The sequence below is a fragment of the Corapipo altera genome, unplaced genomic scaffold (assembly GCF_003945725.1).
Source record: "Corapipo altera isolate COAL_440 unplaced genomic scaffold, ASM394572v1 2b, whole genome shotgun sequence".
In the NCBI taxonomy this organism is placed as follows: Eukaryota; Metazoa; Chordata; class Aves; order Passeriformes; family Pipridae; genus Corapipo; species Corapipo altera.
Window position 1 is genome coordinate 28,310,172 of NW_020884874.1, and position 20,311 is coordinate 28,330,482.

Genomic DNA, 20,311 nt, shown 5'->3' on the forward strand with positions numbered 1-20,311 from the left:
CGCCGCCGCCGCCGCCGCCTGGGGCCATGGCGGCGCTGGTGCTGGTGCTGCTGGCGGCGCTGGGCGGCCGGGCCGTGCTGCCGGGCGGGCGCTGCGCGGCGCCGCTGGCCGACCTGCGCTCGCAGATCTCGGGCGTGGAGACGCTGCTGGAGGAGTTCCGCCGGCAGCTGCAGCAGGAGGAGCCGGGGCCGCCGGCGACGGCGAGCGGCGGCGGGGGAGGCGGGGAGCGGTGCGGCGGCAGCGGCAGCTTCTCCGCCAGGCCCGACTCCATCATCCGCACCAAGGACTCCATCGCGGCCGGCGCCACCTTCTTGCGGGCGCCGGGCGCCGTGTCGGGCTGGCGGCAGTGCCTGGACGCCTGCTGCGCCGAGCCGCGCTGCACGCTGGCCGTGGTGCAGGGGCCCGCCCGCCCTCGGGGCACGGCGGCCGAGCCGGGCTGCTACCTCTTCAACTGCACGCACCGCGGCCGCCCCGTGTGCCGCTTCGCCCCGCACCGCGGGTACAGCTCCTACAGCCGCCGGACGGCCGGCAGCGCCCCGCCGCCGCCAGGTAAAGCGATCTGCGCGGGCGGGAGCGGCGGCCCCGCGGCGGGAGGGACATGGCGGCCCTCGGCGCGGGGGCGGCGGGGCCGGCGGGGGGAGCGGGCGCCGTCCGTGCGGCTGCCCCGGTGCCGGGAAGGCGCGCCGGGGCCGAGAGGCGTCGCCGGCGGGAGGAGGGAGCTAGGAGCGCCTTTCGGCGCTTATGTGTATAAGTATCTAAAGGAGCTATGCCAAGAGGATGGAGTCAGGCTTTTCTAGGTGGTGCCGAGCAATAGGACAAGAGTCAACGGGCAGAAACGGATGCACAGGAAGTTCCACCTGAATATGAGGAAGAACAACTTTGCTGTGCAGGTGACTGAGCACTGGAACAGGTTGCCCAGAGAGTCTGTCCAGTCTCCCTCGCTGGGGATACTCAAGAACGATCTGGACACAATCCTGTGCCATGTGATGCCGCTTGAGCAGGGAGGTTAGACCAGGTGACCCACTGTGGTCCCTTCCAACCTTACCCATTCTGGAAGGGTGTTCGGGCTTTGGGGGTGTTCGGGCTTGGGGAAACCCACCTCTCATCCGTCTGTCTCTGCAGAACCCTTGGGGTCCACTGTGCCAGCCAGCCTGTGGCTGGGAGCCAGCCAGTGGGGTGAGCTTGTTCACAGGCCACACACCCCTGGAGGACCAGAGAGGTCCCAGCTCCCTGGGAACTGCAAGTGCTGGGCACCTTGGAAAGCATGACTGGGATGCTGATCCCAGCTATGCCAGAACCTGGTGCAGTAGCCTTAGGGCAAGCATATGCCTTTCTTCTTGGGGGTGCTGTCCAAATGTTATTGCCTAAGCTGGTTTCACTTAATTCAGGATTTTTTCTGCGTAAGAACTTGAGAGCTAGACTGAAGAAGACAAGGATACCTCACCAGTAGTTCAGAGGCAGCATGGACATTCTCCAAAAGCACCTCTGGAACCTGGGCCACATCCAAATCAGCGGTTTGTTCAACCCTGAAGCATATTTAAAAACAACATATTCCAGAGCAAGCAGCTGTAGATGAAAACAAGTCTGGTTTTCTAGACTTGGAGTCTGTTTCCTAGCACCTGATCCAAAGAGTTTACTTTCCCTCCCCCACCTCCTGTTGTTAAACAGTTACATCTTAAATAATTTTGACTTAATTTCATTACTTCTGGTGACAATACCTTCCTAAATATCATTTGCATCTTCTTCAGCAATAGATTTCAACTGCAGTAAATTAGTCACTGCATGCAACAGGAAGACTTGATATTAGTGTGGATGAAAACTGTGCCCAGATGTGCCTGCTGTTACTACTCCCTTGGCAGGGGTCCATCCAGTCCTGCCTATTTCTTGAAAATGCCAGTGGGAATCCCCTGGAAATATGAGAGAGCAGGGGCTCAATTTGTAGAGGCGTTACGATGCCTAAATATTTTTTGCAAAGTGTGTGAGCAGGATAATTAGACAACTATAGCACGAATCTTATGTCACCAGAGATGAAGCAAGCTTAAGGTACCAGAAAAACCCAAGGTATGATTTTGACATTTTCAACGGGGAAAGTATTAGTTACACAGCATTATTTATGTAGCAACTTCAGGGTAATTGTGTTTCATAAGCCTATATGCACTTGCAAGATAGAAGGGTATAGACTAGATTTTACATTGAAGTCTTGAATTAGGCTTCATTTTGAACTACCTTAATTCTTTTGTAACCTGGAGCTAATACTATTGTACAACTAATACTCTACCTATTAGAAATCTTGAATTTCTTGAGTTCCTTGAGTTCTTGAATTCTGGAATTTTTAAATGCTTTGCCTTTTTGTCAGATTTGTGTCTATCTGCACTGGGCTTGCAAAGCAGTTTCAATTCCCAATCTGCAAATTGCTCTGCGTTCTTTTGGGTTTATTTAAAAGTCTGCCTTGTGGGTGATGGTGGTATCAGAAACAGGGGATTATGATTTCTTAATGCAATTACACTGGAGTTGAAGCAAAGCCACAAAGGAGAATGAACTTTTATTCAAATGTCTGTCAGCTGTGACATGGACCAGAAGAGATAAAATTAAGATTGAATTATTTTGCTCTGATGTTCTTTACCACTGAATTAAATTACATTGAAAAAATAATCTGGACAACAGGACAACAAAGGCACATCTCTTTTCCCTTCTGTCACCCCATGACTGAATTTAGAAAATTTAGGAAAGAACTTTTCATTTCAAGATTTTCTTCTGTGAGGGGATCACGTTTTAGCTGTTCCTTTTTTTTTTTTTTTTCGGAGTATTTGGTGTTGAGTCTTCTGTTGTTTTCTTTCTGAGAATACCAAACCAACATTTTTCCATAGATGTGGTGACCGCATAATTCCAAAATATTTTTGAGCATTAGGATACAGTGTGGGGTTTCATTTATGTTAAGAATCTTCATTAAACCAAACCCAATTGCTTATTTAATTCTGTGAGCAATTAATGGCAGATACATATTTCTCAGATCAAGTGTGTCTGTGCAATTCCAGGACAGTTTAGAGAGACTTACATTTCAGTGTAAGTCCAAGTTCTTCACTATACATCCAGTTTGTGCTGGTTTGGCTGTGGATTTGTGTTGCACTCCCAGGCAGTTTGTGCTGTGCTAACAGTGAAACCCCATATGCCTATATGGAAATGAGAGGTAATTGTTTTCACCTTTGCTAGGCAAATTCTTAAATTTTTGATGTAGAAATAAAGAGGACTTGAATGTCTCACTGGAAATGTCTGACTGCTTCTGTGCCACTCCTTAGTGATGAGCAATGAAAAGATTCAACATTAAGGTAAACTAATATCAAACACATTCAGGAGTTGTCAGCAAAATAAACTTTTGTAACAAAGTCTTCATTCAGAAGGCAGCTTAATTATTGGCAGGATAAGTCTGTATAAAGGATGGAGGAAGCAGAATAAGTTAAACCTATCATGTTACCCCTCCAAAATAAAATGCATTATAAAGTTGCACCCCTTTTTCTAGAAAGTAGCCATCTCCATCATCTCAGTGTTGACTTGAGATACCAGTTCTGTACTGCTTATTTACATTCAACCTAATTGCATGTTAAAAACAGAAGTTTAGAGATGCTTTCTGACTTTTATTTTTCTGCTAACCTGCGGCTGATAGTCCTTTACTCCCATGAGTGGTGGTTTTAAGTGGCTTCTGAGTATTCCTCCTTAGTTTTTTATGCTGATTTCTTAGAAGCATGTATTCCCCAGATCTGAAGGTGTTTCACTAACTAAGGATTATGTATTCCATTACTTAAAACTTTGCTGTGGAAAAAGAGTCTTCAGCTCAATAGAATATCTCCTCCCATGCCATAGGTCTCTATCAGGCCAATTTTTCCTTTACTAGAACAAACTTGAGTGGTTTTGCCATTGATTTACCTTTCTGAAGATAATCTGGTGCCTTACAAGCAAAAGGTGGTGCTTCCATCCTTTGGGACCAGAGTGGTCCCTCACTCATCTTTAGCAAAGAGCTGGCATGAATTTCTGTGACCTGCCTCAACATGCAGTGGTCCTTCCATTGCAACTCATGCTGTCGGAGTATAAAGTTAGTCCAGGAAGAGAGTATCCTTATTGCTTAGGGCCCAGGGGAAGTGGGGTTTGTCTCTGCCCCTGCAGGACATTGATCTAATCATTTAAACAGGCATGTGACATGAAACCCCTTTCCAAGGTAGAAGTGGAAGAATGGGCTCTGCTGTTTCAGACCCAGGTTGGTCTCTTTTTGACAGTTATTGATAAAGTTAATAATTGTGGGAAGATGTTACATAACTCATATATACCAAATAAAAGTTGCCCTGGCACTATAATGGTCGTGGTTATTAACAATGAGGGGTTTTTTTGCACCTAGATGTTGCTTTTAAAACAAAGTTGGTTTTGAGAACTGAGTGTGTACAAATTAGGCAAACCTTCCCGTGCCAGCTGGATGAGTGAGAACTGGTTCCTTACTTTCTGTTAGCAGACCCTGTTTTCAGTTATTTGTATGTTTTCCTAACTTACGGCATTTGCCCTGTATTTTTCTATGTCTTACCTACTGCTGACAAAAACAAGAAATAAGAAGTTTGTTCAGTCAGAGATAAACAGTTGTCCAACTGCTCTGATGAGCTCTGTGCCTTCGAGCAAGTTCTTGATACTGTTGAAGAGCATATCCAAGTAAGATTCCCTACAATGACAGGGAAATGCCTTTCCTTGTGCAGCTAACACAGAGTGAAGTTACAACCTTGTGTTCAGTAGATGCTTTTCTGAGCATAATATCAATATCCTTTACAGGGGTTGAAGAGCAGAAAACGACCTGGCACTCCAGAGTACCAGAAAGAATGAAACTTCAGTGGGGAACTGCAGAAAAATACAATCTTGTGGCTAAAGTTGTCAAATACTGACTTGTTGATCTAGATTTTATCCCTCTGTCTTCTCTGCACTGTCTGCGGGTTGCAGAACAAATGGCTTTACTTCTCACAGGCTCTGTCTCTTAACAGATCATGGCTTTTGTTAGTCTAACCTGAAAAACTTGTGGTTTGATTGGCAAAAATACTTAGTACTCACAATTTTAATCAATAACGATTGTACTTTGAATGTAGCAAAATGCTACAAATCCTAAATAGTCTGAAAATCAACCTTTGAATGTCTTAAATGAGGCACTTAAAATTGGTGGTTGTTTCTGATTCTGCTTCACCAGGGTGCCACCTTATGCTAAATGAGTCTTTCACTCCTGTAATGATGTATTATAAAAAGAGACTAAAAACCTATTGAATTATGCAGAGTGCTATAAAAGGTGTGCTGTAACTGTTTATGCAATTCCTATTTAAACCCATTTTCATTAGTTCAGATTAAAAAACTACACTGATGCTAAAAATCTTGTTTATTGTATTACTGAAACACACAGGTGCCTGAGAGGTTTTCTATGCCATATGTTTCTAATGTAGCAGTTAATTCCTGAAGACATCATTGAATATAGAACAATTAACTAAAATTGAAGTAGATATTACTTTGGTGCACTAATGAACATGTCCATCTTTCAGAAAGTTGCACAGCAGTGAAACAATACCTTAACCAAGAAAAAAAAATGTGTTTTATATAAATAATAACTCAGCTTCCCCTGATAAGTAACTGGTCTTCTCCTTTTTTATTGAAGAAGAAGAATATGATGAGCCTCCACAGTGCAAGGCAGGACAAGATATTGTACTACAGTCACCTGTTGACTGGGTGCTTTTGGATGGCCGAGAAAGTTCAGATGACCATGGAATTGTGCAGTATGAGTGGACACTGCTGCAGGGTGACTCATCGGTTGAAATGCAGGTACATGTGCAATCTCACAACATGGACAGTTAATTCCAGATTGTTGTGTTTATACAGTTTTAAATGTAGAGCTAAACATATTAAATGTATTCAGATGGATCTGTCTACCAGGCACCAAAATTAGGATGTCTGTACAATTTGAACATTTATTTCACAGAAATGTAGAGCAGCCCAGGTTGGAGGAGACCTCAAAAGATCGTCTGGGCCACCCTTTTGTGGGACAAGGAGCCTAGATGAAATTATCTGTCGAATCACATCTCGAAGACCTCCAGTGAAGGATGACTCCCTGGGGAGTTTGTTCCAGTGATTATTTCTAGTGGTTTATACAGTTAATCTCTATCCTGGATGGCATGAGACAGCCAGCAGCAAACAAGTAAATGCTAATGCTTTACTGCGTTTCAGCTCTGCTTCCTTTTGCCATTGTTTGTGCTCACTTGCACTTGGTTTTCCAGCTTCTGTGATCCAGGTTAGAGACCCATCAGTAATTCAGTTACTAAAAATTATTACCTTATTAGGTGTTTTCACCAACAGCCTTCTGTCAATGCTTCTGGACAAACTGCAAAGAAATGTGTAATATAGACCTTTTGAGATATTTCATCCATCGCTTTGGTTTCAGCTTAAAATTAGCCATCGAGAGAGGGATCTTTCATCTTAGCCTTCTTTGTGAATGCTCTAGGATCAGCAGAAAAAGAAAGGAAAAATGTCTCAAACCCAAAGAGTCTATTCATAGTCTGTTCACAGCCCACAGGGCACACTGGGAACTCCATCTTGAGCTGGAAGGATATGTAAAGGTGAGAGAGCATGGACCAAAATGAAGCTTTAAGAATAGTTGCTAGATATCATCTAGATGAAATGAACATTTTATTAGCAAGACTTGTTAATATAACCCCTTCCAGTATTATTTTATTTCAAGAGCAATTAAACACTTGATGATGTAGTAATATATCTAGAGTAAGAAAAAAATGAAAATTAAAAAAAAAGATTAAAAACTTATATGTTTTACTATTACTCAGAGTCACTCTGAAAATACAGACAAGCCTCATATCCATTCAAACTTGTGAAAATCACATTAGTCTTGGTGGTTTCTTTGTATCTGTTAACAGAAAATTAATTTGACACACATTCATGCTTAAATAAATACTTTTTCATTGTGTTCAAATGAGCAGGAATTTCTCCTACAGATATGTACCCTGATGATTAGTCATGACAATTTAATTTTTAGAGTTGAATTAATAATTGTGATTTTTTTCATACATTCTTCAGTTGATGTATTTTGTGCTTTAGTTACTGCCCTGAAGTTACTGAATTTCATGTCATTTATTCTTTGAGAATAATGCATGAATCCATAGCTACAAGGGAGAATGGGAATGTGTTTAAATAAGATAAAAGGCAGCTGTTGCACTGCTCTTATGGACTGAAGAATAAATAGAAGACAAAGGAGGTGAAAGGACTGCTATAGAGAGATCTTATCATATTGTAGAAGGAACCCAACGTAATTATTTCTTTTCTATTGTGACTGATTATTGCTTTTTAGATAATTTGCTTCTCAGATTGGGACCCACACTCTGTAGCTCTGCAGCTCCTTGACACTTAGGGACAATAATGGGTTGGGGTTTTTTAAAATGCTGATTATCTGGAAATTTACTATCTATTTTAAGCCAAAGTTTCTAAGAAAGCAAGTTCAGGCAAGCATTCTTCAGGGCAGGATGAAGATAAAAAGGAAAGCACAGAGGTCACTGGGAGCAGTGGTGGCATATTTGGAAGTCAGTGGCATTTCTCTAGCTCTGCACTGAGAAGAAACTTGGACTCCGGGGCTCATGAGTTTTAAATACTGTGTTTGCTCTCCCAGTAGTCACAGTGAACAGCAGCACATATTTTTTAGAGCATATTAATTTCTGTAATACACTAAAGAATAAAATTCTAATGGGTCATACACTCCATCAGGACGTAATCAACAGAATGATCAGATAACCAAGTGCATTCATGCAAATAGAAAAGGAAAGAAATTTCAGTTAGCAAATTCTGTTACTCAGAGAGAAAAATGCATTTATCAATACATTCTGCTATAAAGGTAGGTCTAGGATGCTATGATCATATTAATCAAAAACTCCTGTTTTCTTTCATGAAAAGCAACTTTAAATAAGCAAAGATCTTTATTGAATCTTTGGTTTAATATTAAAGATAATCACAGAGGATTTTAATATGCCTTTCAATTACTTATAAAAATAACCCTGTGTGCTTCATTTGTAAAAATGCACTACATGTCCAGTAAACCTGATGTGCTTTTTTGTAGTTACTGAAGTATGTGTTAGTGAATTCTGAGACAGATGAAATTATTTGTGACTGGTAATGGTTATGAGGTTAAAAAAAGTTCAACATTTACAAATACCACACTCATTTTATTTAGAAGTACTTCTAAATTACTATTATACTAATAATGCTAGTTTGGTACCTGCTTTAAACTACCATAGAATAAGTTATTTTATTAATTTCTTAATGATCTAATACCCTTTTAAGTTTTTGTATCCCATGACTTTCTGAAACCAAATTATTAGATCACTCACTGTAGATGAACTTATATCTGGTTCAGAGCAAGCCATGGAAATTCAGCATAGGACATGGAAAAATTCAGTCCAGCAATTTGCAAAAGTTGTGACTGTATCAAATGTCATACTGGTCAGAGGTGGGCAGTCTTGTTGATGAAGCCATGCTACCACTCACTTTATCATAAATCAATATGTAGCAAAAGTCATATGTATTGTCTATGGATCCATATGTATTGTCTACAGACTAACTCAATAGAGAGCAAAAGGCTAATGTTTTACTGCTTACCCTCTAAACTTACATTTCTCATTACTGAAAAACTGAGTTAAATGTACGTGCCCATTTATTTTCCAGTGCTAAGATCCACAGCTCCAGGTAACTTGAGTGTACCACGAAAAACGGTACCTAAATATTGTGTTTATTTTCACAAATGGGTGCAAAAAAAAAAAATGAGATCAAACATTACATGTTGACATACATGCTTGACTGGGCTGACTAGACTTAAAAGACTTATTTATTCTGCATGAAATGAGCTCCCTATTCCTAGAAGTTTATGGATGGATTGTTTATACCAATATGGGTTTTTTCACTCTCTGTCTTTAATCAGGTACCACAACCAGGAACACTGAAACTGTCTCATGTTCAGGAAGGCGGGTATATTTTCCAGCTAACTGTGACAGACACTGCAGGTCAGCGGAGCTCTGACAACGTCTCTGTGACCGTTCTGCCCATGATTCATTCCGCAGGAGGTGAGAAAATGAGTTGTTGTTGCCTGAGTGACACCCAGGGCATGGTATTCAGAGCAGAGCAAGGGTCTTGATAGAGGCAAAAATCTTATTCTCCATTTCTAGTGTTTTATTTTGTCTTTATCCATTACATAATGGCATCTCTTTCAGCTTTGAATCACTCTTTCAAAGTGAAGAAACAAACAAGCAGCAATTGTGTGTTACAGCAATAACACTTCCAAGCATTGAATGTTTGTCCTTCTACTGCTTATAAGCATGCAGGGTTGTAAAAATGAAATACTGCCATAGTTATCAGGCACATTGTAACATTGAGATGGTGTAGACAACATGACAAGGCTTGTGCTTGTTATGTTAAGTTAACTTAGTTAAACTTAGCTGATAGCACAACAGCAGTTAAACTTAGCTGTTGTGCTATCAGCTAAAATCAGTTAATTGTATGTGTGAGGCAGACTAATAATAATAGTGACCTGCATCTGTAGTCTAAAAGATGACTTCTTGTTTTCTTGCATTTAAGTTTTTCTGTCTAGTGGTTGTTATTGAAGCCTATGCTACTGGGGAAACTGAAACTGGAACTGACCCATCATTTTTAAACTCTGAGTTCCAGAAACATGTAAAAAGCATAAAGGGTAGAAAATAAATTAGATTTCAGTGGCTGTCAGTCCTGGTCTCTTTAATGTAATAACTTCTAATTACGTTGTAATTAACAAATTGCTAGTACAGATCTGCTGCTCTGGAACAAAGTAAAAGTTAAATAGTGTTATCATTGTTATCACCCTGTTCAGCTGAACCATTGAAAACCTTGCTCTGCACCAGTGCAATATCCCTATGCGAGAAGGTAGTCCCTGTGGTAATAAACTGGTATTGCAAAAAACCTGCTCAATAATGCCTGTGTTCCATTAATGGGTTATAGAGTTGTGTTCGTAAATGTTTAATTCAGCTAAAGCAGCCAGAGAGGCTTACTGGTTTGTTTATTTGCTGCTGTGGGTATCAGGGGTATCTTTTGTATGGAGCACATAGAGGATGCGCTGTCTTTTTTATTTTTCTAATTCCCCATCTGTGTTAGCAATTCAAGTGTTACTGCTATAGCTAAACCAGTGCCTTAATGCATGCAAGATCCATGCTATTATTAGTGCTGAAGTTTAGGAGACGCATTTTCTGATTTTAGAAGTTTTAAACAGGCATCCATGTTCTTGCCATGCTTCCATTAGCATTGCACAGCTTTCTGGTGCATAGCAGGATAACAACCAAAGGCTGTGACATCCTTATGCAAATCGATTTGCTGTTACAACATTAATCAAACACTGAATTTGATAGTGCTTTACAAAGTGATGAACTACACTGCAGTTAGAAAGACAAAAGCATACATGTAAACACTTGAAAATTACAGGATCAGAATGGGTTTCAGGAAAGCTTTGAGTATGCAAATTGAAATGTGCAGGGACACTCTCCATTTCCAAGGGAATCTAAATATTAGAGCAGGCAGCAGTCAGTCCTTTCTGGTGAAAGTCATTTGAGAGACCTTGTGGTAGTCCTGTTCTGGTCTGTGCTGTATTGAAGTCATTGGATTACTGATGTAAATAAATGACGAGCATTCTTTATGTATTTTAATTAGGTTGCAGAAAACATGCCATAAAAGATCCCATACAGTCCGTATGTGTGCATGTAAAACAACATATTGTCCGAAATACATAATGGGTATGTAGTAGGAATTACATGCTGGAGCAATTCTATTACAGCCATAGAGATTTCATTTATTTATTTTCAGGACTGTTCTGGGTCTTTTAAGCCTAAGAAAGTCTCCTTTTAGCTTAGGCCAGCAGAATTTAAAGCACTGTAAGGGTGCTGCACAAGGTTATAAGGTGCAACAGCCTCCAGGTTGAGTATTCCTGCAGTAAAGAGATTTCCAGAATAGTGATGAAGGTGCCAGAAATAGCTATTACCTATATTAGCTTCTATGTCAATATGACATCATATAGCTGAGTCTGATCTTTCTTCAACTTTCTGCCTTGTTCATGGTCCTTCTTGGCATAGCATGGTTTTGCTTTTTCCTCAGTGCTGCAGATTTTAGTCATTGACCCAGTACTTACTACCTGGATTTCTTGGTAATTTGGGAATTGTTTCTCAACAGCCTGTGTTGGGGTTTGCTCTCGCTACCAGTTTATCTGTGATGATGGCTGCTGCATTGACATCACTTTTGCTTGTGATGGTGTGAGACAGTGCCCTGATGGATCAGATGAAACTTTCTGCCAGAATCGTAAGTGTGCCAGGCCGTGGTGTAGATTGTGGAAGTAACCACAGCCCAAATGACCAGAGGGGAATGATGCCACTTCTGTGGCCTCTCTCTCCCTATGAGTAAGCTCCCTAAGTTGCTCCCAACGTAGAGCCTTTCACTGGAATTAGCACATGGGAAGATGTGATGTCCACATACAGCAGGTGCTCAGAAATTTTCTTCAAAGCATGTTAAAACTATCGAGGGTCCCTAAATGACTGATTTTGTGTTGAATATTTCAAAGATAGTTTTTTCACTTGCATGATGATTCTGGAAAGAAGAACTGTGTTTCAGAGTGTCTCAGAGATACTACTCAAATTACTGCTACACACCTTACAAGAATCTGAAACACTCTGAGCAGGCAGGGGAACCAGCAGATTCACAATCCCTCTGTTTGCTTTCATTAGTCATCCCTCAGTATGTGCCCACACTCAACTAAGTGAACGAAAACCTTCAGAGGGTGAATTGGCACAATGGCTAACCACTCTGGCATTGATATTTTAGTTGCTGGACTTCACTGTAGAGTTCATGAGTGTACTTTTGCTTAACAGTTGGCAGCAAGCAACTGCTAACCTTTTATGTATCATCATATATGTGAACCTGAGGAAGTCTTTTAGCCTGCCTCAAGGCCCATATTGAAGGGTCTTCCTTAAGAACACTCCCATTCCCTTTAATTATGTACAAAAATTATGATTTTTGTTTCTGTTAACAGTCAGCCCAGGTCGAAAGACAGTGACACATGCAGCTCTTGGCACTACCCAGCAAAGGACTGTAGGACTGACTGAAAACACAGATGAAAATTTCTCTGCAGAAAACACCCTGAAAGCCACTGTCAGAAATCAGCCAGTTCTCTCAGTGGATGCAGACATGTCTAACCAATCGCTTTTTCAGGGACCAAAGAAACAAATCAGTGGATTTGTGCCAGGTAAGAGTTGAAATGAATCAGCTTCAGTAAATCATTCTCTTTAAAGAAAGAAAATGTCTTGCACCTTAAATTTATTTTAATTGTTTTTTGGTGCCTAAGAGGAGAAAAATTAAAAATGTAAAAGATACAAAAGAAATCTGTAATAATGAAGTTCTATGTAGGTTTCGATTTATTACTGTCAAGTCTACTTTTTAGCAGGTGCAAAAAGAAAGTTAAAATGTAGGGATGCCAGGAAAATAATACAGTCTAAGGAACAAAACATGCAGTGAGCTAAATACAAATTCTGCCCCAGGTTCAGCTCTGTAGGCTGATGTATTAAGGGTCCTTAAATCTGTAGGAGAGTACTTCAGGAGAACATAACAAAATACTGTTCAACTTGGGTGAAAGTAATTGCTTTCCTCCTTGTGTTAATTATGACTTCTTTCTTTTTTTCCCCTCTGAACTAATATCTTCAGTATTAAGGGCATTTTTTTTTCTGAACTGTGTCTCCAGGGCAGGAGAAGTCTTTCATCACTATAGAAAAGGCTCAGCCTTTGGTAACAACCAACCTCAGGTGAACGTGTACAGGTCCCCAGTATTGTTCTCCATAGTAGCTGCAGGCCTGTAGTGAGTCACCGTGTGGTGATGTTACAGGCAGAGTCCCCAGCCCTGGCCTTTGTATGAGACCTCCCACTTTTATTTCTTCACATTTAGACTGATTCATGGACCCCAAGACACAGCTATTTATAACCAGCTTTATTTTCCAGTTAAAACAGAGCAGTGCTCAAGGCCTTCTGCCGACTCTTGTAAAGGGCACTGCCCTGGCTGGCACTTGAGTGTTTCTTCAGATGCTTGTACTTCATCTGTGGAGATTGCAAAGGGAGTGAAAACAACGTTCTTCAAGAATTAGACTGTCTCAGTGAATGCCTAGGGACTGATAGCAAAATCCTCAGTTTTCCCCTTTTCTGGCAGTGTAGATGACCTCGGTGCTCCTCACTGGAATGACTTAAATCCTGAAGTCTGATCCAAAACCTTCTTGCTCACATGGTCTTGAGTGACACCTAATATGGGGCCACCTAAACTAAACATCAAATTTCCAAGGAACAATGCAGCCTCCAGTGGAAATTCAGCTGCTAAGTAGGTCTCAAAAAACATTTGGATTGTGAATCCAGATGTAAAACCAGAACTGAGGTCACCAACTTCAGCAACTTATAATCAAGGGTTGTAATTGGAAGTACATCTAGAAGTGTGGCACTTCTACATAGTCATTTTCTGTGTTTACCTGCTGCACAGTGACTTACTTGCACTGGTTTTGCTCTCAAGGTAGCCTTTTGCACAGCAGTAGACATGCAAAGAAATTCTTATAAAACTAAAAAAATGTGATGGGGCTTCAGTAATAAGTGTACTACCAGTAGCTGTTGTAATTGTTTTAATTTTAGAAAGGCAAGATTTCGAGCTGACCATGTCTAGTTTTAATTCTTATGGGTTTAATAATTCTTTCTTGACAAAACTCAGTCAAAATTTAATTTTAGGTGCTTAAGAATTTCCTTCAGAATAGAAGGTTCCAGTCTTTACTGACCTAGGAACCCAATACTTTTAACCAAAAAAGCAACACACAGCTCAGTGAGGTTTAAAATCGCCTATGGATCAGTTCCAAATGGGGTGCATGTGGTGAGATGTGAAGAAGTGCCACATACCTGGATCCAAAGGGCAATGCCAAAAAATGCTCTGCCAAAACCTGCTCTGAGCTGCTGTCTTTTCCTGCAGACACTTACACTTCATAGGAGTCACATTCTGTACATTAATGATTCACAGAGGTCCAGAGAGGTTCAAGTCCTGCCCCACTGGCGAGCATCACAGTCTTTATAAAGTTGAGGAGACAGGCATCTAACTTGTTCCTAAAAAATCACCCAGATCCATTAATTAGACTTCTCTCCATCACTGCCATCTCAAGAAAGTTACAGACCAAACCTAATAATTATGTGATACAAAACTTAGACACACAGAACTGCTGAAGCAGGTCCATGAAGCTCATCTGGAGGTGTTCAGAGGGGCAATAATTGCTAGATGCATTTTTGAGGAGAGGGAAGCAGCACTGAACAGAAACCATACCAGCAGCCTCAAAAGTTCAGCAATTCCACTGGCAGAAATCCTGTTCTGGGATGGGCTGTCTCCTGAGACAGTGCTAGAGCCGCTACTGGTGCCAAGGTGGAACCTTTGCCTCTTTGTTGGCCCAAGGCTTTTTGGCCTGGAGTTGATTTTGCAAACATCCAGGCTTCCTATTATATATAAATTTTAAAAGATTTACTTATTTTAATGTCAATATGTTGAAAAGTTGTCTACTTAACTTACATATTAAAGGGATATGGCTTTACAGTTGCAGCACAGGTTCCAGCATTTTACTTGTGGCTGCTCCATTCAGGGCTACATTTGTCTTATTTCTTAGTGGACTATTTCAGATTGTCATGGAAATACAATCCAGGAAGGAAAACGTGATGCTCTCAAATCCATTGAATGCAAGGCAGAGTAAGAGGAGGTGTTACCTACTGGAGCATATGGCACATTCTAGCTGGCTGCTAAACTTGATGCTTGATACAGGAGCTTTCAGCTGACTTCTAAAGAACAGAAGTTTTTCCCAAGAAGTTGCAGGACTGGGGACTTGCTTTGTTTTCTTTTTTACATTTGTTTTTAATACAGTGGTGGTTACAGTACCAATAAGGGCATGTCCCTTCTGCTACTTACCTCTCCATAAACAGATTTCATCTCTCATATTCCAATAAAGATGTCCAATAAAGGGACCTCCTTGTCGAGTACCAACATATGTTTCTCTATTTTAAAAAGAGCTGGGCTACACTGTAATATTTTGGACTGTGGGATGGTTCCTGCTAGCAGGAATGTAAGTTTTCTGCCTATGAGGGTCATAAAAGGGAAAATTTGTCCCAGAATCCATTTTCTCTTAATAGTTTATCTGTTCCAAATGTCCCTTAACCTGCCGTCTTTACTCCAGTGGCCCTCATGTTTGTCTCTGACTTGACACAAACTTTTTAAGGATTTACACTGAAGTATGAAAATATGAAAATATGCAAGTCCAAGTTAAGTACTATTTAAAATTTTTACCTGGCCTAGCTGAGGATTTATTCACAATAAGGAGAAAAAGACCACAACCAAGCAACCAAAACAAAAGCCAAAAATCAGTCATTGTTGACAATGGCTGAATCTCATTCTGCATCCTGCCTTTCCAGTGGGATTCCTCTACAGCTAGGTGACTCCAGGGGAACACTTGGTCCAACTCTAAGAGATAACTTCCTCAGACACTCAGGGCACAGTCTTCTGCAACAGACTCATGGTTTAATTTTTGCCCAAGCTGGAAGGCCAAACATTTTCTTCCAAAGTTGGGAGCAGAGGCAGGAAGAGGCATTTTATGTCAATAAAGGAATCTGTTCTCTCTCTGCAGACATATCTCCATAGTAAAGTAACCCAGACTGCATCTCCTGCAAAGGCCAGCACAGCATTTCTTCTCCAAAGAGCCCAAGTGTCCTTCTCCAGGGAAGTTCTTAAACCCAGCTGCATATTTGGCACTGCTGCAGGTGCAGATGAATACAGCAAACATACATTTGCAGCAAAGCTCACTGGAGTGAGCAGTGGGTTGACTTCTAAGCAGCAACAGCCAGTAGCAAACATGGTCATGCAGACGGGCTGAATTCATGAGCAGCCTGAAGATTTGTGCTCCCCAGCATAGCCAACTCAAGTGTATAAATCACCATAACAGCTTTGCATTCCCCTGGCACAAGGTCCCTGCCTCTTCCAGGCTGCCCATGCCAGCTGTTGTGCAGTGCTGTTCAGGGCTGGGATTACAACATTTGGCTGAGTGCCCAAGCCTTAGTCATGTTTTTACTGTGGAGGCATCAACAGCGGGTGCTCTAACCTAGATCTCTAATTTAGGGTAACTGGAAAGGGCTGTAAATTGCAATTTACTATTAACAGACTAGAAAATCAAGAGAAATTGAAAACAAAATGAAACCCAGGTAATATGATTATGTCAGGCTTCTAAACTTATTTGGGGAAATTGCTCTTTGTTTTCTAGTGATAATAGATAAGGTGTTAAGCAGTACTGACTGATAGTCTCTCCAGTCATGTAAAAGCAGCCACAAGTCTTAACAAAATCCTACAAGCTTTACTGAAGGGATTCTGTTCTTCTACCATTCCAGAATTTTCCCACTAAACTTCTCTCCAGATTTGCCAAAGGTCTTTACAAGCAGTTGGCTTAAATATTCCATTTACTCAAACAGCAGGAAACAAATTTACAAAACAGGCATTTAGATCTAGCCTTGGCGTTCAGGCTGGAGCAGCTCTTAAGAAAAGCCAATATCTTTTGGGTATTTCCAAAATAAAGACAAATATTTGTTTAATTTCATTCAGGAAAAACAGAAGCAGAAAACAGCTGCTGGTTTTAGTCTAAGTTACATTCAGGTGGTCTTGCACAGATCTGATACCATACGGGTACTTTAAAGCCAGGACAATTTACACTTAGGATTCCCTTAAGTCCACTTTACCTGCCAGAACAACATAAAGAGCCCAATGAGGTGGAGGCCACAGCTCATTCCTAAGGCATCTCCTGCAGGTGAACTTAGTGTTTATGTACTCCTATCCATAATGGCAAGGCAGTAAAACCAGAGCCTGGGAGGTGGTGTTCTGCCTTAGAGTGGGGACACCAGCACTGACCTTATGACAGTATTGATAAAACAATTTAAGCTTTAATTAACAGTTGTGAGTATTCACTGCTGCCACTGACAGGGACACATTCTGCAGCTCTTCAGAGCTGATGGTGGTGGGTGGGAGTTACACAGAGTGCACATTCCAAGCTAATTGACTTAAACACTTCCTTAACACCCACCACTCTATGTAATGCCAATTACAACATTTCACATTCATGTTTTACAGATCTTGTAGCATAGCGTGTTTCTGCTGGCTCTGTCACAGTTCTGAAGGCTGCCAGCAAATGTATCGCAGTGCAGTCAAAGTGCCCTTCAATATTTATGTTATCAGTAAACCCCAAATATAGTCAATACTTTAAAAACGTAGGCGTATCACTGATTTTTGTGAGGGTGTTGGTGGATTAAGCTGTCACTCTTGCATAGTGTCCCCACAGCTATCGGAGTAGGACTTGAGTGGGAGGGTAGGAGGAGAGAGTCCCAGTTGAGTTACTCTGCTTTTTTAAAGCAGAACTGCCACCCCATGCATTCCCAAGAACACTCCTTGGCAGCAAAGTGTGTGTTGTCTCTTCTTGAGTAGGTACAATGCTCTGTAATATCTTACCTACCACACAAGCTGCAGTGACTCCAAATCATCCTCTTTGAAATGTTCTCCCCATGTATTTTCATGTCTTCCAAGTACCTAAGTTCTGCATCTGTATGTGTCAGGTAACAGGCAAAGTTAAGGTGATTTGTGCAGCCAACCTATGTGTTTTCTGCTTTGCAAGTTCCAAGGACAGAGATCAATATAATGTGAAATGGTCTCATTTTCAACTACATATGTAAAGAGCTTAAGCAAAGTTTTAGTTCAGACTAGTCTATATGTCGTTTTGGAAGTTTGTAAAACAGAATTGATATCCTTCTTTTTTTAGTGGAAAGTGACCCCACTTGGGTTTGGTTGAGATGCATTGGGGTTTGGGATGCAAAACTGAATTCACATTTTAGCTTTAGCTTCACATTATTTCAAAAATTCAAGTTATATAGTTGAAGTCAGAAGTTCTTAACCTACTGTTCTTTTGTTTGATTTTTTTCCCCCTAAGTTTAGTACTTTACATTATTTAATTCTAGTGTCCTGTGGATAAGACTTTCTAAGTCACTGTACAGCCATATTCATTTATCTTGCTTGACTTTGTGCAGATAACAGTTCCTCAGGGAAAAGAACAGATGATAAAAATGGGAATGGCATAATGGTGCCAAAGAGAGATCAGTTTGGAGGTAGTCATCCAGTCCCAGAAACAGGTAAGACCAACCATGTGAATTCATTTTGAATTACATTAGTTTTTCAGTCAGCTGGTACAATACACATATAATGGTCAAAAATTGAATAATGTACTCCATATTCTGTTTTCATAGCATGAGTTGCTCGAAATATTAGCATCTAAGTGATAAACTAGCTGTATTTTTAAAGAAAAATGTCAGGTTTTCTCTATCAGCATCTCACTGTATTAAATAAAATGTAATTTCTCTTAACCTCGTTGTAGGTGCTGTGTTACCCTTAGCCTTAGGCTTGGCCATCACTGCTTTGCTGCTTCTTATGGTTGCTTGCAGACTGCGCTTAGTGAAACAGAAGCTTAAAAAAGCTCGACCCATTACATCTGAAGAGTCCGATTACCTCATCAATGGGATGTATCTCTAAAAACTGGATTTTGGTCAGTTGTTTTCTCCCCTTTCTCCTGTGTCCATGAACCTCTGCCTCTATAACAGGACCAAAATCCTTAGTTATTTTTCAAGTGTAGAAGCAGTTTACAAGATGAGAAACATATTCTTCCCCTTCAGTGATAATATAAAAAAGTGAGTAGATGCCCATGCTCAGAAAATAAGAAGCGTTCAGGCTCCAGAGAGTAGATGCAGTTGTACAGAAGACACTGCAACATGGGGAGACTCCATGCTGGATGCATGGTGCTCTTGCCCTCCCCACAGCAGCTGGGGTCTCAGCCAAGGCTGAGTGTGCCCCAGGGCCAGGGCACTGGAGCAGCTAAGGCCCAGCAGCCCTGGCACAGGGGGAAGCCTGTGCCAGCATGCTTTTCTCAGTGCTGCCACTGCTGTGCCCTGCTCTGGAGACCGGGATGCTCCAACCAAGGCACTGCTTCACTGTCCAGCAGAAACCTATTTGTGTACTTTCCCCCTAATGCACTGGAAGTGTTTTCATTAAAGAATTTGCCTTGCTTTGTTAATGAAAAGCAATCACTATCTAGGCGCCAGCTTTTGTAAAGAAAATTGGGATTTAAAGAACAAAGCATCTTTCTTCCATTCATAGTTTAAACTTCTGTGTCGCAGAGAGAACCATGCTTACTAAATGCTGAAAGGAAAAAATACAAGTCCTCAGCAGATGAGCTTGGACCTCCCAGTGCTCAACAGCAGTCATGTACTGTTGCCCAAAGAAGCTGTGGATACCCCATCCCTGGCAGTATTTGAGGCCAGGCTGAATGGAGCCCTGAGCAACCTGATCTAGTGAATGGCATCCCTGACTGTGGCAGGAGGGCTGGAGCTGGATGATCTTTAAGGTTCTTTCCAACCCAAACCACTAATTCTGTGTATGATCCCAGAGCTGTCTCTCTCTCCAGAGCTCAGGGCTTGTTCAGCCTTTTCTCCCCCTAGCCTGCCACCCTTCCACAGCAGGAGAAAGCAACACACAGCAGTTTTTATACAAGATGCCGGAGTGTAGGATTCCTGCTGGTTATCCCATAGCTCTCTGCAAAGCTTGAAAGCTTTGGTGATCTGCCCTCAACCCAGAAAAATTCTCATAGAATTAGAGCAAGTAATTGATATGTGTGAGTGAACTTCAGATATGTTAACAGTAAAATGTGTACAGTACATGTTATATATACATATATATACACAAGAATCGTGCTGTCTTGTTTGACTGTCCAAGGATGTCACATTCCTCATGGGTCCCAATAAAACCAGAGTCAAATGAGGCATGCATCTTTTTGTATGTCGTCTTTTGTACTTCAGTAGCTTCAAGTCAGCACAACTATTGCCATGGTATAAAAATAGTTCTTCAAGTTGTTCGTTCTTGATTACTTTATGTAAAATAGCTCTAATAAACCTATTTTATTCTTATATTTCTTGCATTGTCTCTATTTTCAGCTACCAGCTAAATTTTGTGCTACTAGACCATATCATGAGAGCACACAGAAGTACATTTCTCCTTTCTGTGAATCAGCCTTATAAGAAGCTGGAATGTGTGTGGTGGGGGGAGTTGTTGAGATACTTGCTTCAGGAAGACTGAGAATGACAGGGCATCTACCTGCAATGACCTGTC

The 20,311-nt window shown here is 41.3% G+C and overlaps 1 protein-coding gene across 1 annotated transcript; it reads left to right on the forward strand.

The window, feature by feature from the left end:
- The first annotated feature begins 26 nt into the window (after positions 1-26).
- LRP11 (LDL receptor related protein 11) lies at positions 27-20,109 on the forward strand. The gene is made up of 7 exons (XM_027633982.1): positions 27-549; positions 5,669-5,832; positions 8,984-9,125; positions 11,251-11,376; positions 12,104-12,316; positions 18,184-18,285; positions 18,528-20,109. Exons 1-7 carry the CDS (start codon positions 27-29, stop codon positions 18,680-18,682), a joined length of 1,425 nt encoding a protein of 474 aa, XP_027489783.1. The 3' UTR covers positions 18,683-20,109.
- Positions 20,110-20,311: the final 202 nt, after the last annotated feature.